This window comes from Mirounga leonina, unplaced genomic scaffold (genome assembly GCF_011800145.1).
Source record: "Mirounga leonina isolate KUSES-001 unplaced genomic scaffold, KU_Mleo_1.0 Mir_488, whole genome shotgun sequence".
NCBI lineage: Eukaryota > Metazoa > Chordata > Mammalia > Carnivora > Phocidae > Mirounga > Mirounga leonina.
Window position 1 is genome coordinate 1,247,386 of NW_023270777.1, and position 16,150 is coordinate 1,263,535.

At 61.4% G+C, this 16,150-nt stretch overlaps 1 protein-coding gene across 2 annotated transcripts; it reads left to right on the forward strand.

Annotated features, from left to right (window-relative positions):
• Positions 1 to 154: 154 nt before the first annotated feature.
• On the forward strand, positions 155 to 14,836 carry DHX33 (DEAH-box helicase 33). 2 transcript variants are annotated; one of them, XM_034989356.1, is made up of 12 exons: positions 155 to 422; positions 2,477 to 2,637; positions 3,226 to 3,453; positions 3,633 to 3,803; positions 6,113 to 6,298; positions 6,918 to 7,029; positions 7,949 to 8,108; positions 8,244 to 8,332; positions 8,873 to 9,000; positions 9,424 to 9,553; positions 11,354 to 11,440; positions 12,321 to 12,581. In XM_034989356.1, the coding sequence occupies exons 1-11, from the start codon at positions 170 to 172 to the stop codon at positions 11,404 to 11,406; spliced, it is 1,671 nt and encodes a 556-aa protein (XP_034845247.1). In that variant the 5' UTR covers positions 155 to 169; the 3' UTR covers positions 11,407 to 11,440; positions 12,321 to 12,581. The 2 variants fall into 2 exon arrangements, with proteins under 2 accessions (XP_034845247.1, XP_034845246.1); XM_034989355.1 differs by having other exon boundaries at positions 170 to 422; positions 9,350 to 9,553; positions 12,321 to 14,836.
• The last annotated feature ends 1,314 nt before the right edge of the window (positions 14,837 to 16,150 follow it).

Genomic DNA, 16,150 nt, shown 5'->3' on the forward strand with positions numbered 1-16,150 from the left:
CACCGGCCCAGGCCCCCAGTGCACGCCGGGAGCCGTAGTCCTCTGCGGAGGCCGGCGGCGGCGGCGGCCGTGAGGTCATCGGCGGGCGCCGCGGCGCGCGGCAGGAAGGGGCCGCACGCGCCTGCGTCGGCCGCGGGGTGCGGGCCTCCCGCCGCGGCGGCCGCCCGACATGCCCGAGGAGGCGGGCTTCCCGCCGGCCAAGAGGTTCCGGCCGGGCTGCGGGCCGCCCGCGGGGCGCGTGGTGATGCTGCTGGCCGCGGGCGGCGGCGGCGGGGGCCGGGGGCAGCAGTCGGCCCTGGCGCCGCCCGCGGCAAGCCCCTACCCCGAGGCGGTGGAGCGGCAGCGCCGGAGCCTGCCCATCTTCCCGGCGCGGGGGCGGCTGCTGGCGCAGCTCCGGAACCTGGACAGCGCCGTCCTCATCGGTGGGCGGCGCGAGGCGCTCGGGGCCGAAGCCCCGCCGCGGGCCGCCAGCCGCGCGCCCGGCGGAGGGGCGTGCCGGGGACTGCGGGGCCCACAGGGGCCCAGAGGGGCCCAGGGGGGCCGGCCCGGGGCGCGGCGGCCGACGGAGGCGGCCCCCGGGGCAGCGCGGCGCGCGCACGGGGACGGGCCCGCTGCGGGGGAGCCGCCGGGAGGGGGGAGGCGGGCGGGGCTGACGCGGACTCGCGGCCTCCGGTGCGCGCGCGGGGAGGCGGGCTTGGGACTCGGGGGCGCTGGTCTCCAGCGCGCACGTTAGGAAGAGCTCCCGGAGGACGGCGGGGACGAGCGCTCGAGGCGGAGGGAGGGGACCCGGGAGGGCGGGAGTCAGAGGAGTAGGGTCGTCGCGGGAAGGGAGCGAACGGATGCAGCGGTGAGGCCCCTACAGGTACCCGGCCGTGCCCCCTGGATCTGGGCGCGGGGTACCGACTGTGCATGCCCTTGAGCGTGCCTTCGGCAAAGCTGGGCGGTAGGAGCAGACTGACCCCCGGGCTGAGGACTGAGGGGCGCTGAGGGCAGGAAGGGGAGGAAGCTGGGGCGTGTGCGTTCGCTGGTTGAGGGGAAGAGCTGAAGGGGCTGAAGACGGAAAGCCGCAGGAATAGAGTGGAGCTTGGGGGGCAGGGGGGAAGGGGGCGCTTGGAAGCAAGCTGGCCAGGAACGGGAGGAAGGACATCCAGGAGGCTGGGGGCTGGCGAAAGGAGGTGGGCATGGGTGTGGCCGGGGTGCAGTTTGTGGGGGCGGGAGAGCACACGTGAGGACTTCAGTTATATAGGAATAGGTGCCGGAGCTGTGCTGAGAACGGGCGTCATGGGGCCTCGGGTGGCCCCTTGGGGAGGATGGGGACAGAGCCGGGCTGCAGAAGCGAGAACAGGGTCAGCGGTGTTGCTGCAGTCCAGGTGCTTCGGCCCCACTACACACTCGTGTCTTCACATCTCCATATCCTATCTTCATCCGCACACGTGCGCTGTTTTACGTTAGCAATGCCCAGTGGTCTGGTGTAAGAGCAGAAAAGATGGACAGGGAGACGTCGGTCCACATTCGGGGTTTTGCCTGGTGGATTCAGCAGGAATGCGGCAGAATAATCACATTCTTAGTCTGTGACTCTTGGCTGGGTCAGGAGGATGAGCAGAGTGGGAAATGCAAGAATAACCCTATTTAGGACTCTAAGGTCAGAGCAGCTTAGTGGTAGCCAGAGGGGAAGGATGCCCAGGTTTACCAGATTCTTTGTTCTACTTAGGTACAGTTAGAGGAGCCCACGCGGGTGGGAAATAACATTGGGTGCTAACTGTATGTAGGATGCTCAAGTTCATGGAAGAGACAGGTCGACCTTCCCTGCCCTCCAGGGACTTGCGGTGTTGGTGCAGTGTAAGGTGGTCGGTGCTGGAGGGGAGATGGACAATAGGAGGGACACCATAGGAGGAGGCCACCAGTGGAGCCCCAGGGAGAGAGTTTGAGGTGTGACTCATCCTGTAGAGTTTGCCAGGCAGACCTGGCAACAGCAGGCGAGTCCTAAAGTGTGGGCCAGGGCGGGGTCTGAAGGAAAGGGCAGGCTGCAGAATGGTGTCGAGTTTGTTGGGGGGTTTGTTGCAGGCGGTGTGTAAGTGGGCGCCAGTACATCTCATTTATTCTTCTGAGAAGTAACTGTTTTATGTAACAGTTGTATTTCCTCCTGTGGTTTTCTATGCGGGTTACCTGTTGTTGAACATTTACATTGTTTCCAGTTTTCGCGGCCCGAAACAAAGTTGAATACACATCTCTGGAAGCTAAATCTTTACACACATCTTTATCTCCTCAGAATCCATTCCTGCAAGTGGAATTGTCTGTCCAGGGTGTAAAATTTTTAAAGGTGTTTCTGATACAACTTGGCCTTCTGAGGTGCAGTTCGAATGAACGCTCCTCCAGCGACACGCTCGAGCGCCCGTTTTCCTGGGGCTTTATCAACTTAGGGTTTGGTGAAATCTGTGTTAACTCGCATGTAGGTGAGACTTGTCTTCTTTCTCAGGGGAAACGGGCTCTGGGAAGACGACGCAGCTCCCGCAGTATCTCTACGAAGGGGGGGTCGGCCGCCAGGGTATCATTGCGGTGACCCAGCCTCGCCGAGTGGCTGCCATCTCTCTGGCCACGAGAGTCTCCGATGAGAAGAGAACTGAGCTCGGGAAGCTGGTACCTCACCTCCTTCTCTGCTGCCCGCCCGCCCGCCCGCATGGCGCTTTCCTGAGCCCGGCTCCCGGACACGGGGAGGCTCGCTCTTGCCCCGGTCACTCAGGCCTGAGTCTCTCACTCGTTCCCCAGACCTCACGTGTCTGTGCCGTTTGCTTTGCGTTCGGAGTCTGTTGGCAAGTTGGATAAATTAGTTGCTTTCCTCGAGCATTCTTCGGGCTTCCGTAACCTCTGAAATCTCTGAGAAAGCGTAAGGACTTCTTTAGCGAATATGTGGGTACGGAGAACGAGCCCCAGAACTGTGGATACATCAGCTTTGCGTGTGTGTTTATGCATTTCGCTTTAAAGTATTTGGGGCATCTTTTCTTGTCTGTCCGTAGCTTCCCTTTAAGTTATTAAGTAGCTAGAGTAAGAGCAGTTTTAGGTTCCTTGTAGTGCTTATACTTGCAGTTACAGGGACGCGTCGGCTGCCCGTGCGTGCCCGAGTGAGCAGGGGGCCGCGGTCCCCACGAGGGCGCGTGTGCCCGCCCGGCACTGGGCACCCAGCAGCTGCTCAGCCCGCACCGACTGAACGAGCGGTTCCTCGCACAGGTGGGCTACACGGTGCGCTTTGACGACCTGACCTCAGAGGCCACCAGGATCAAGTTCCTGACGGACGGCATGCTCCTGCGAGAAGCGATTTCCGACTCTCTGCTGCGCAAGTACAGCTGTGTCGTGTTGGATGAAGCCCACGAGCGGACTGTCCACACCGATGTGCTCTTTGGGGTGGTGAAGGCCGCCCAGAAGAGGAGAAAGGAACTGGGGAAGCTGCCTCTCAAAGTAGGTGTGGTTCGTGTCCTGGAGAGGCCCGAGTTCCTTCCTCGGCCTGGCGCCCCTGCCCACCCTGCTTCTGGACATGGGGGCACAGGCCTCACCAGCTGCCCGCCGGGCCGGGGGCGGAGGGGACCCGGACAGGCCCAGCGTGGCCTTGCCATCACGCTCTTCCGTCCCAAACGCAGGTGATCGTCATGTCCGCGACCATGGACGTGGATCTGTTCTCGCACTATTTCAACGGAGCGCCCGTCCTCTACCTGGAGGGTCGGCAGCACCCCATCCAGGTGTTCTACACCAAACAGCCGCAGCAGGATTACCTGCACGCCGCGCTCGTCTCCGTCTTCCAGATCCACCAGGTGCGGGCTGGCCGCGCGTGTGCGCGCAGGCCGGGCTCACCTCGCCGTCGGGGGCGCGCTCGGCCTCGAAACGCTGCCAGCCGAATTGCCCTGTGCGCTGTGCCCGTGACATGAGTTGCCGTGTCCGGCTTCTTACTTTTTGGCATCTCTTATCTTCTCTAAAATGAAAAATAATTCCGCTCTGAGCGTCCTCATGCCTCAGCTGAGCCAGGAGACTTGTTCGCTTAGAGCAGAACGGCGTTCGGTCGTCGGTGCCGGCCGGAGCCCGCGGCACTGCCGCCCGACTCACATGTGGCCCCTGCTCTTTGCTGCCTGTTGTCGAGGGTTTGTGTCGACCCAGTAACGGGTAGCCCTTTAGAGTTTTCGGGTTCTTTGGAAAAACCGAGTTAGAGAAACATTGCAAAATCTCTTATTTTATTAGACGTTTACTTAAGTCTGAGTGATTAAATTCTCTCCTTTTTGTTGCCCTCATAAAATTGAGTGTTCGTACTTCATGTTAACTTTCTGAAAGAACCTAGAGGCAAATCTTTTAAGAATAATTTTGATTTTAACTGGTGAAGGCTTAAAGTTTAAAAGGGCAGTAGTTTGTTCTAAAAGGATCATAAAAACCAGCGGCTGGGCGCGTGGGCGGCTCAGTCCGTGAAGCGCCCGGTTCTTGACTTCAGCTCAGGTCGTGATCTCGGGGTCAGGAGCTCAGCCCCACGGCGGCCCGCGGCTCCTCCCTCAGCAGAGGGTCCGCTTGAGCTTCTCTCTGCCTCCCCGCGTCCTGCTTCCTCGAGTACGCCTACGCTCTCCTCTCTCCAGTGGATCAGTCAAACAACCCAGCCGCTGCTTTTTGGGTTTTTTTTAAGATTTTATTTATTCATTTGACAGAGACAGATACAACGAGAGAGGGAACACAAGCAGGGGGAGCAGCAGGCAGAGGGTGAGGGAGAAGCAGGCTCCCGCTGAGCAGGGAGCCCGATGTGGGCCTCTATCCCAGGACCCCAGGATCATGACCTGAGCCGAAGGCAGACGCCCAACGACCGAGCCCCCCAGGCGCCCCCCAGCCGCTGCTTTTATGTCCCCGTTCCAGATCCCGGCTGCTTCCTCGGGATTCCCTAGTGTTTCTGACGGTACCTGCCGACACTGCGGGTCTTGGGCAGTTAGTTCCGGCCGAGGGAGGTGAGGCTTTACCCTTACCCTCCCTGACCTGATGCTCCTGCAGCCTCTCAGCATAGATGCATCTCATGGTTTTCAAGCCACCGGTCGGCATTGCAGCTTCGGGACCCCACGTTGCCAGCAGGACCCGTCCCGATGGCTCCTTCCTTGTGCGACATAGTTGTACAAGTGTTCTGCATTCCTGTGGCTCATTTTCCCCCAGGTGTTCCAGCGTCTCCCATTGGCCCATCGTGAATATTTTTCCCGTGTTCGCATGCGATCACGTTTCCCCGGAGCGCCTCATGCTGTCTTGCTGCAGGGCAGGTTGCTCCTGAGCCTCGGCACAGCTTCTGGACTTGTCCCGGGCGTCCGGGTGGAATCCCATCCCGGCCTCCCCTGTTTCCCGTGTCTTCCTGGCCTCCTGCCCTGTCGGCTAGAGGAGGGCAGCTGGGGTCAACCACACCGTCCTTGGGTTTCCCCCTTCCCGTGACCCACCCCTGCCTCACGCCGAGTCCCAGGCCTTCCTGTCTTCTCCAGGGAGCCCGGCCGCGTCTCGTCGCTGTACACCCTTCAGACCACGCCCAGGCTGGAGCACCCTCTGCCCATTCTTTCCCTCCCCCTCGTCTCTCAAAGCGGGTCGAAACTTGGGATCCCTCTTCTCTTCTGCTGCGTCTGTTGCTCTGGGCTTACCGTGTAGATGGAGGAACATGCTCGCTTCGGCAGCAGATCTACTAGATGTGGGAACTGGCTTTTTTTTTTTTTTTTTTTTTTAAAGATTTTATTTATTTATTTGACAGAGACACAGCGAGAGAGGGAACACAAGCAGGGGGAGTGGGAGAGGGAGAAGCAGGCTTCCCGCTGAGCAGGGAGCCCGATGCGGGGCTCGATCCCAGGACCCTGGGATCACGACCCGAGCCGAAGGCAGACGCTTAACGACTGAGCCACCCAGGCGCCCTGGGAACTGGCTTCTAAACATAGCTGGCCAACTCAAGTGACAGCTCCGTGCACTGTGGGTGGGGCCGTTCTCCCAGAGGAGACCCCAAGTGTAGGCCCATGTACCTCTCCACGGGGAAGGAAATAACTCTGGGAAGCTTTCTCATGACTGCCATTGTGTTCCGTGCAGCCTGCGCTTGTCGGCACCTAGTGACCCCACGCTTCCCCTTCTGCAGGAGGCCCCTCCTTCTCAGGACATCCTGGTGTTCCTCACGGGGCAGGAGGAGATCGAAGCCATGAGCAAGACCTGCCGAGACATCGCGAAGCACCTCCCGGACGGCTGCCCCTCCATGCTGGTCCTTCCTCTGTACGCCTCCCTGCCTTATGCCCAGCAGCTCCGCGTCTTCCAGGGGGCCCCAAAGGTGAGCGTGCACCTGTCCTGTGCAGCCCCGTCCCTGGGCACCTGTGGGGCGGGATGCTCGGGTACCAGATGCACAAGCCGCAAAGCCGCGGGACTAGGAGACACAGCCCCAGACAGGGCTCCCCAGCCTGGTGGGAACAGGGAGAGTGGGGAGACCGTGGGGGTGGGGTGGGCAGAGGCAGTCGGTGACTGGTGGACGAGGGGCTCTCCCAAGTCCGACATAGACCAGCCGTGTGCACTTTCCACACCGTGTAGTGCAAGCACCGGCCGGGCCAGGCACTGTGCATGCACCGTGCATACACCCTGCATGTGCGGCCTGCCCTCTGGAGAACTGGCAGGGTGGGGGTCGGTCTCATCGTGTAGACACGGAGGCCCCGAGAGGCGGAGCGACGGTGCTCAGGGAGTGCCCGGTGGGGCCAGGGGTCCAGCCCACATCTGTTCCCCTGCAGCTCATCATCTCAAATAAGCCTTGAAGACGGGAACCTCCCCGCTCAGTGTTAGGAATTCCCGTTAGTCACGTGGATCTGGAGCACGAGTGGACTGTGGAAACTACCGGTGAAAGTTATGTTGTGAAACTTCGGAGTCCCGTGCGTCACTTTCTGGTTTCTTCCTCCTTCCAGGGCTGTCGCAAAGTGATCATTTCAACCAACATCGCTGAGACCTCCATAACCATCACAGGAATAAAATACGTGGTCGACACAGGCATGGTTAAGGCAAAGAAGTATAATCCTGGTGAGAACCGAGCCCACAAGCCCCTCTTCTCCCCACAGCTTCTCCCAGCGAGCACCTCCTGCTCGGACTCGCTGTGACCAGCCGAGACAGCGCAGGTGACACAGGCCGAAAGCAGGTCCAGGAAGGAGGCAGGCATTGGGATCGAGGGGCCAGGTGGGGCAGGACAGGGGTCCAGGCTTCGCCGGCTCGAGAACAGGGGCCAGGCCTGACCTGAGACCCCCTGAGCAGCTGGGTGAGGGAGCTGTGTAGCCAGGGACCCCTGACACCACGGCGGTAGCTTCATCCGGCTGGATGTTTGAGCTCCGGGCGTCCCAGGAAGCAACCCTCCCAGGCCGGGGTGAGACACCGGCTGTTCCTGAGGGTGTGCAGTGGGAGCTTGCTGGGCGCTCCGGTCCTCTGCTTTCTACCGGGCTTTGTGCTGCAGAGGATTAGAGGCCCCCGAAGTGTCTGATTACGGAGCACGACTCAGCACCCGAGGGTGCGGACTTGGAGTTAGTGCTGGAAGGACCTGTTCGCCCGTGCCTGGCACAGGGCACACCTTTATCCAGGACACGTGTCCTGTTCACTCCCGGGAGTGACTCCGTCCCACGTCTCCCTCTTACAGCACAGCTGGGAGGGCGGGTGCAGGCTCGGGTGCTGACTGGTGACCAGCTGCCCATTGCCTGGAGTCGGGGTTTGGGCTCCCTTGGGCCCAGGCAGACTGGCGTGGCTGAGCACGTTCTGATGTCCCCGAGACGCAGCCCCCGCTGTTTCAGCGCGGAGCGCTCTGGTTCTGCGCTTTCCCACGCGGCCTTGGGGTCCTGGCTCGTGCTGCAGGAGGATCCCTGGTGCTCGGAGGGATGCTGCTGCTTCTCCCCGCTGCGGAGCCCGCGTGTTCGTGTGCAGGGCGACGCGCTAACGCGGGCCCTTCTCCCCCCAGGCAGCGGCCTGGAGGTGCTCGCCGTGCAGCGCGTGTCCAAGACCCAGGCCTGGCAGCGCTCGGGCCGGGCCGGCAGGGAGGACAGCGGCGTCTGTTACCGGCTCTACACGGAGGACGAGTTCGAGAAGTTTGAGAAGATGACCGTGCCGGAGATCCAGAGGTAGGTGCTCCCGCGCCCGCCGCCCCCCAGCCCCCTCCGCTGCCCCGCTCCCCCGTGCCGCTGCCACCCCCGCCGCCCGACCCCGGGGCTGCAGGACCGGAGCAGCTGCGTCAGCCGCGGGTCTGCTCCCCCCAGGTGTAACCTGGCGAGCGTGCTGCTGCAGCTCCTGGCGATGAAAGTCCCCGATGTGCTCACCTTTGACTTCGTGTCCAAGCCCTCTCCAGGTCGGCGGCAGGGGCCTGGGCGGACGAGGACCCGCGAGCGGGCGGGCTCCGAAAAGGGTCTGGGGGTCTGCGCGTGTCGCTCGGCTGTCGGGGGGGCACCTGGGGATCCCCGGGGACGTTGTGCGCGAGTAAGAGCTCCCGGGCGGGAGGCGTGGCTTCGCGTCGGGCCGCCGCGCGGCGTTTCGTCTCCGCGCTCGTGTACTTGCTGCGTCGTCGGAGGTGCTGCGTGATCGCTCCGCAGGTGCTGCGTGGACGTGGTGGGAATTCAGGAAGTACGAAGGGGAGGACAGGAAGCGTTTCTCCCTGGGCCCGCAGGGCCTGTGGGCGCTGCTGCGCGTCTGCGCTTCCGCATGCGGGTCCCGGCGGCGCCACAGCGCGTCTGTGTGCGGGGTGCGTGCGTGTGACGCAGCGGGGTCACGGGCCAGTGCTGCAGGCGGGCCTGAAGGCGGGGTGTCGCCGGCCGCTGTGCGCCCGGACCGGGGTTGGGCGCCCTGGGCGCAGAGTGGCTGCAGGCTCTCCTCCTCTCCCGTCTGTCCGCAGATCACATTCAGGCGGCTGTCGCCCAGCTGGACCTGCTGGGTGCTCTCGAACAGAAGGACGACCAGCTTAGCCTGACTCCGCTGGGAAGAAAGATGGCAGCTTTCCCTTTAGAGCCCAGATTTGCCAAAGTGAGTCGCCCCTCCCCTCCGTGCCTCTTCTGCCGGTCACAGCTCGTGGGGCAGCCACCTGCTCCCCGCCCCCCCACGCCCCAGGGCCCCGGCTTCACCTTCAGTGTCGCTCCTGAGTAGCTGCGGCCCCACGATGTGTCTGACGCGCTCTGGCCTTGTGTGAGATTCAGGGCCGCGCTAAGCGTGAGCCCCCCAGGCCCCCGGGAATGTGGGAGCCTGCGGGAAGGCCGTGGGGTTCTGGGGGGCAGGCAGCTGCAGAAACACCTGGCCTCCGAGGCCGCGGGTGGAAGGGCTGTGCTCAGGACGGGGGCAGATCTCGGCACACACCGTTTGTCATTTCCGTGTGCAGACCATCCTCCTGTCCCCCAAGTTCCACTGCACCGAGGAGATCCTGACCGTCGTTTCTCTGCTGTCGGTGGACAGCGTTCTGTACAGCCCTCCGGCCCGGCGCGACGAGGTGCAGGCCGTCCGCAAGAAGTTCGTGTCCGGGGAGGGGGACCACATCACGCTGCTCAACATCTACCGGACCTTCAAGAACCTGGGTGGCAGCAAGGTCAGCCTCGCCCGGGCCTTCTCTCCCGCCGTGCGTCCTCCCGCGCTTGAGCCTGACGCGCGCCGGCCCTTTGGCAGGGCGTCACGAGCCGCGCGGTCAGTGCGGGGGCCCGGCCGCGGCGCCTGCACACGGCTCACCGGGGAGGACCACAGCGCCGGCCTCCACCCCGTCGGTGTCCCCCTCGTCCTCGCCGGGCAGGGGCCCGAGCACTGGGTGGCCCAGCTTCTTAGCTCCGAAATGAGCTTTTCCCCACTTGCCCCTGCCTTTCTCCGTGGCAGCGTTGGCTCGGGGGCTCTTTCTGTCCTCAGAGCCGGATGGGAAGGCGTTCTAGATCCCCGCCGTCTGACGGCAGAGCGCTCTGCAAACTCTCACAAGCCAGGGCGGCGCAGAGGGGAGAAGCTGTTGTCATTCAGGCGACGATGGTTTGCCGTGTTCCCAGACCCAAAAAGTAGCTTGTCTTAGGCTTTTCTGATACCTTAGGCCCCATGTTGCTAACAGATGCACAGAAGAAAGGCAGCTAAATCCCCGCAGCTCCTGCGGCGGCATGATGCCGGAGCGTCCAGCGCAGCTCCCGGGTCAGCCCAGCTCCAGGGGTCCGCGCAGCTCTGGGGTCCGCACAGCTCCGGGGTCTGCGCAGGTCGGTGGCCCACGCAGCTCCAGGGTCCGCTCAGCTCCGGGGTCAGTGCAGCTCGGGGTTGGGGGGTCCATGCAGCTCCGGGGTGGGGGCCGGTTGGGCCACCTCTGTGGGGCTCACTGCAGAACAGAACACACACTGAGCTGCTTTTGCTTTTCCCCCTTTCCCATAAAAGTGAAAATCCTGTTGTGCTGCTTGCAGTTAGCAAAACCAAGTACTAACTCAGGTCTTCCCTACAAGTGAGATGGTGTGATGCGCACTTTCAGAAATACACCTGTATATTCTCTCACTTGTCCGTGAAATCCGCTCGTGCGCCTGCCATGTGCGCTTCTACTCTGCATCGTGACGCAGTCAGTTCTCAAGAGAGAAACAGCCACTGCTCAGGTTCAGTGGTTGTAAACATTCTGCTGTATTTATGTTTATTTTTGAGGAAATAAAATGCTGTACATCCGGCAAAAGCCCTCCCCGCAGGGGTGACCGCGTGCCCGACTGTGTGAGCACACGGTATGCTGTCCACCCGCAGAGGTCGGGAGGGTCCCTCTCCCACCCCCTGCCTCTCCGCTGAAGTGATGCGTTTTCGCCGAGTCGATGGATATGAAACCCTGTCATATCTCAGTTACTTTACATCACTTTGCCGTGGGTCACCCAGAGGCCGAGCATCGTGCGGACCTTTACTGGACGTTCGTAGTCCGTGTCTGCGGGTCGGGTGTTCCCGTCCTTTGTCCTTTTTCCTGCCGAGTTGTTGGTCATTGTCTCATAGATACATAGAAGTTTTCTTCATGTATTCTGGGGTCATTAATCCTTTATTGGGTGTAGTGATGGAAATACTCCAGTCTGTAGCTTTTTTCACGGTGACTTGACATAAGGAACTTTAAAAGTTTTGTTTATTTAAGTAATCTTTATTCCCAGCGTGGGGCTCAAACCCACCACCCTGAGATTGAGAGTCATGAGCTTCCCCAACCCAGCCAGCTGAGGCCCCTGACATGAGGGAATTTTTAGATTGTGAAGTATTTCTAGTTTACCCTTATAGTTCACACTTTCTGGTAGAAAGCGGTTTTCCTGTATTTTGGCAACTGACGTCTTCTCTCTGAATTCAACTGCGTTCTCAAAGTTCTGTTCTTTTCTCTGTGGAAGTGACGGGGTTGTGCTCTTTCTCTCCCATTCAGGATTGGTGCAGAGAGAACTTTGTCAACAGCAAGAACATGATGCTGGTGGCTGAAGTCCGAGCACAGCTGAGGGATATCTGCTTGAAGGTACCGGTCCTCCTGGTGTCTAGGAGAACTCCTCCCCCGGTCCTCATCTGAAATCCTGGCATCTCCGCTGTGGGGTTCTAGTCTCACTTTCCAGACGCTGAAACTGGGGCCTAAAGAACCTGCGTAGTTTGTCCCGGGAGCTGGCAGCCTGGAAGGAGAGACCAGCAGTTAGCTGTAGGACTCGGGGTCTCCCTGGAGGTGGTGATAGCTGAGATGAAGTGGGTCCCCGCAGGCGGGGGTCAGTCGATGGCAGAAACCAAAACCCCCAGAGGCATCTTAAAGGGAGAAGTGGGATAGAGTGGTTTCTCTGGGTAGCTGTGGACAGGAAATGGTCGAGCCCCAGGGGACCGGTCGGAGCGGGTTGGGGGGGGCTCTCAGGCGGTTCTTTGCACACGCCTCCGGCTTCCCCCCTTCCGCCTCCGCGGTGATTGCTCTCCCAGGCCTCTCCCTTCAGGGGAGCCGGGGCAGTGGTCAGGTTTCCAGAGCTCCCACTCCTGACAGCTGGAGGGGAGAAGCGGCCGGCGGGGTCAGGCGGGCATCCACCAGCGTTCTGGTCGGCTGGTGCTCTGCTCCCCCGGGGCGCAGCTGAGGGGTGGGAGCTTCTGGAACCAGTGCTGGGGGCCCGACCGCGGGGGATGTGGACCCGGGAGGCTCCGGGAGGGCCTCGCTGGAGGGGCGCTCCAGAACACGAAGGTGAATTGGGCCGCGATGGGAGTGCAGGAAAGGCCCTTCCCCCTGGGTCGCGGCCGGCCATTCATCCCGGGCGGCGAGGCCGGCGGGGTTCCGCACCCGGCCAGAGCCCGGCGGCCCCGCCGACGTCCGGGGCGCCCGCTGAGCCTGACCGGGGTCCGGTCTCTGCTCCTTCCTTCTCCCGCCGCAGATGTCCATGCCGATGGTGTCCTCCCGCGGGGACGTGGAGAGCGTCCGCCGCTGCCTGGCGCACAGCCTGTTCATGAGCGCGGCCGAGCTGCAGCCCGACGGCACGTACCTGACCACGGCCACCCGCCAGCCGGTGGCCATCCACCCCTCGTCTGTGCTCTTCCACTGCCGGCCGGCCTGCGTCGTCTACACGGAGCTGCTGCACACCGGCAGGTGCTACATGCGGGACCTGTGCGTCGTGGACGCCGACTGGCTGTACGAGGCCGCCCCCGACTACTTCCGGAGGAAGCTGCGGGCGGCCCGCGACTGAGCCCCCGCGCCCCCCCTCCCGGGGTGGGGGCTGGCGCTGGCAGGGCCTGGCGCCGGCGGGGCTGCGCGACCCCGAGCCCGGAGCGCAGGGCCCGACGATCCCCGAGCCCGGCGCGCAGAGCCTGGAGCGCAGAGCCGCGCGCTTCTGTTCAGGGGGTGGAAGCTGCAGCCCTGGGCGCTCGGTCCCCGCGGGGCGCTCCCCCCGGAACTGCCGCAGTTCCCCGACTACCGCATGGGGGCGTAGTAGCGTTGTGCGAGGGTCCGGCTCAGGAGGCTTAGGTCCGCGCCGAGCCCCGGATGGACAGACCGTTCGATGCGGGCCATCGCGCCCCGTGTGAATCCCCGAGCCCCTGTGATGGGGAGGATTTCCCGGGAGGGGACTCTGCAGGGTCGCAGAGCTCAGATGTTGTCCTTGGATCTGTCCTCACGTTCTAGAAGTTTGAGGAGGGAAGCGCTGTTGGCTCTCGCCCTCCTGAACCCCACGCCCCCAGGCTCCAAGCGGGGCGGTCGAGGAGTGCTGACCTGGCGGCGCGGTGGCCCCCAGCTGGGCACGTATGACCCCGCGGGCCTGAGGACTGGCCGCGTCTCTCCCGGGCTGGGGCGGCTGGAGGGCGATGGCCGGTGAGGACCCAGCCGCACCTGGGGTTTATGCTCTTGCATCTCATTCTTGGTCTCAGTGCTTTTTCCTTCTTGGGGACAGGGGGACACAGCCTGGCTCTGCTCCTTCCTGTGTGAGCTGGTCCCCGCCTCTGGGCCTCAGTTTGCACGTCTGCCAGAGGGAGTCCCAAGGCCTCCAGTCTCTTCCCGGCCTTGTGTTCTCAGAAGGGGAGAGACACCAAAGGTTCCTCTTCGCTATTTAATTACCATAAGCAAGTCATCTCTTCCCAGAGAGTGTGTTGCCCTAAAAGAAGCCGATTGAGCATTTTTCGTGGGCTTCGTGGGTGTGAGCACAGACGTGCAGTATTTCTGTCATTCCTTACCCAGTGGACCATGTGCCTCCAAAGCGGGGGCCACACCGCCCGGGCCACCCTGCAGAGACCGGGGCGGTCTTCACTCTGGGGTGGGGGCTCGGCCTCCCGGTTGATCCCCGCCCGAGCACCCCAGTGTCCGGCCAGATACCCCGTCTTCCTGATTTCTTAAGACTTTCAGCTGCTCTTCCTCAGACCCCCTCGTTCTTTACGGTTGCTGACTTTCTGACGAGTTGTTCAGAAAAAATTTTAAGTGTATTTTGCTCATTTCTTAATAGAGGCCTAGGATGTTCAGCCTGACTGGGGAAAGAATACATTGTATTTTTCATAAAAAGTGAATCATGCTGGTAAACAGTGGGGGAGTGGGTGATGACGTTCCTCAGTACGTTCTCTGGGGTTCCCTGGGGTTCTCTGGGGCGAGGGCAGCAGCCGCCCTGCTCAGTACCTGTTCGAGCGGGAGCCCGGGGCACAGAGCTTCCAACAGCTCTAACGTTTCTGTACTTTCTGGCAGGGTTTTGATACAGTAGTTTTTTTATCGGGCTTTTTAAAAAGTTAATTTTTAACCTAGCTGCTCAGGGATTGAACCAGATTGGAAACCCCATTTTGACTACGAAGTTCTATAAAGAAAGCAACGGCGGTTTATACCGAGCTGCAGGGGACACCGCGCTTTCTTAACAAAGTTCCGTGTTTCCTATTGACGTTGCATCGCCATCCGTGAGAAGACCTCTGAGGTGAGAGGCCTCTTCCCCAGCCTGTGGCATCTCTCCGGATGAATCACCAGCTCCCCCGAGCAGCCTCGTGGGGGGAGATGCCCTCCCCGCAGACCGCAGGCCTCCCGTGCTCCCGGCGCACGGCCCGTGAGGGACGAACCGCCGGCACCCAGCCCCTGACAAGAACCCTTCCTTGGGCGTCACCTCCGCAGGCTGCGGAGGGCGGGCAGGACGGGGACCGGTTCTGCTCAGAGCTCCGTGCGCCCGCGTAGTCCCGCCGTCCCGGCGGCCTGACCAGGCCCGGCGTGACCATGGGCTTCCTCCGGCGCGCCAACGGGAAGCGAGGGCTTTAGATCCCGACTGGACTATGAGAACTTGCAGGAGAAAACCCCAGCTTTGCTCAGGTTTACGTTGTGTTTTGAGAGTCTTCTTGTTGGGACAGACGGCTCCGCGGAATCAGCAGCTCCCGTATATAATGCTCCACTGTGCGCAGGACTGTCAGATCCATTAAAGCTGAACCTTGTCCGTGATGTCTGTGGCTCTTTCTTGCGTCCCCTTTCACTGCTGTTTAGAATACATTTAAGTATTAGTATTATTAGTCTTCGCCACTCATTTGGGAAGACTGACTTTCTTGTTAGGGAGTGTCGGGCCCGGGGGCTCTCTAAGCACTAGAACCTGACCAGGTGGGCAGGAGTGCGGGGCCGGGCCTTCCCGGGGCTGATGTGCCAGCCCGGAGCCGGGAGTGCTCAGGCTGACTACCTGGGGAGAGGTCAGGGTGGGAAACGGGTGCCCTCTAAACAGACAGGCGGGGACTTAGCACCTGTGTGCTTAAAGGTCACGGCTCTTCGTGTGTTGCATGTCTAATTAGCCTGTTAAATGTCCACCCCGAGGGTGATTTTCAGTGTTCTAATCACAGAAAGTCATTGAAAGTTACGCGCTGGGGTCCACCTTGGTGCAGACTGGTTTGGTGTGGTCTTACTCAGAAAGGGGAGTTTTGTCTGGGCAGGTAGAGGTGGGCATGATGCAGGCACAAGGTTGAAAACGTGTTCTGCTCACGAAGCTTGCGCTCCTCCCAGGGCGGAGACTTTAATCTTGTAATGAAGCGAAGGTAACAGTCCGGCCGGAGGAAGGGGCTGTGGGCGCACTGCGGGGCCGGTATAAATGCGGTGGGGTCTTGGGCTCATCTCCCGGAAGGGATCACGGCCTTGCTTGCTTTTGGAACAGCCCCGGGAGTTTTACCACTCATTTCTTATTTCTTTTTTTTTTTTAAAGGTTTTATTTATTTATTTGACAGAGAGAGACACAGCGAGAGAGGGAACACAAGCAGGGGGGGTGGGAGAGGGAGAAGCAGGCTTCCCGCCGAGCAGGGAGCCTGATGCGGGCTCAATGTGGGGCTCGATCCCAACCCGAGCCGAAGGCAGACGCTTAACGGCTGAGCCACCCAGGCACCCCTCATTTCTTATTTCTGATGTAGTTAAGCTGGAGACTCAGTTTCTGCATCCCCTTTGTTGCCTTAAAATCCTTAGCTATTGAGGTCTTTTGCATCTCTGCGATTCTGACACCGCCTAGAAGTTCTGCCAGAAGCTGCCTGGGCAAACGGTGTAGGTCACGGAACATAGCTGGGGGCCCTAAGTGGCCTCTTGGGTGTCTTGAAAGCTCTTTTTCTGGGCCCCTCGCTCCTGCTCTCAGCCTCCTGGCCCCAGAACAATGCCTGCCTTCGTAACTGGGTGCACGCTGGGAGGGTGCATGCGGGGGGGCGGGTGTGTATGTGTGTGTGCACGCTGGGGGAGGGGGGTACACGTCGCGGTGGGGTGCACGCAGGGGGGTGTGTGCACGCCGGGAGA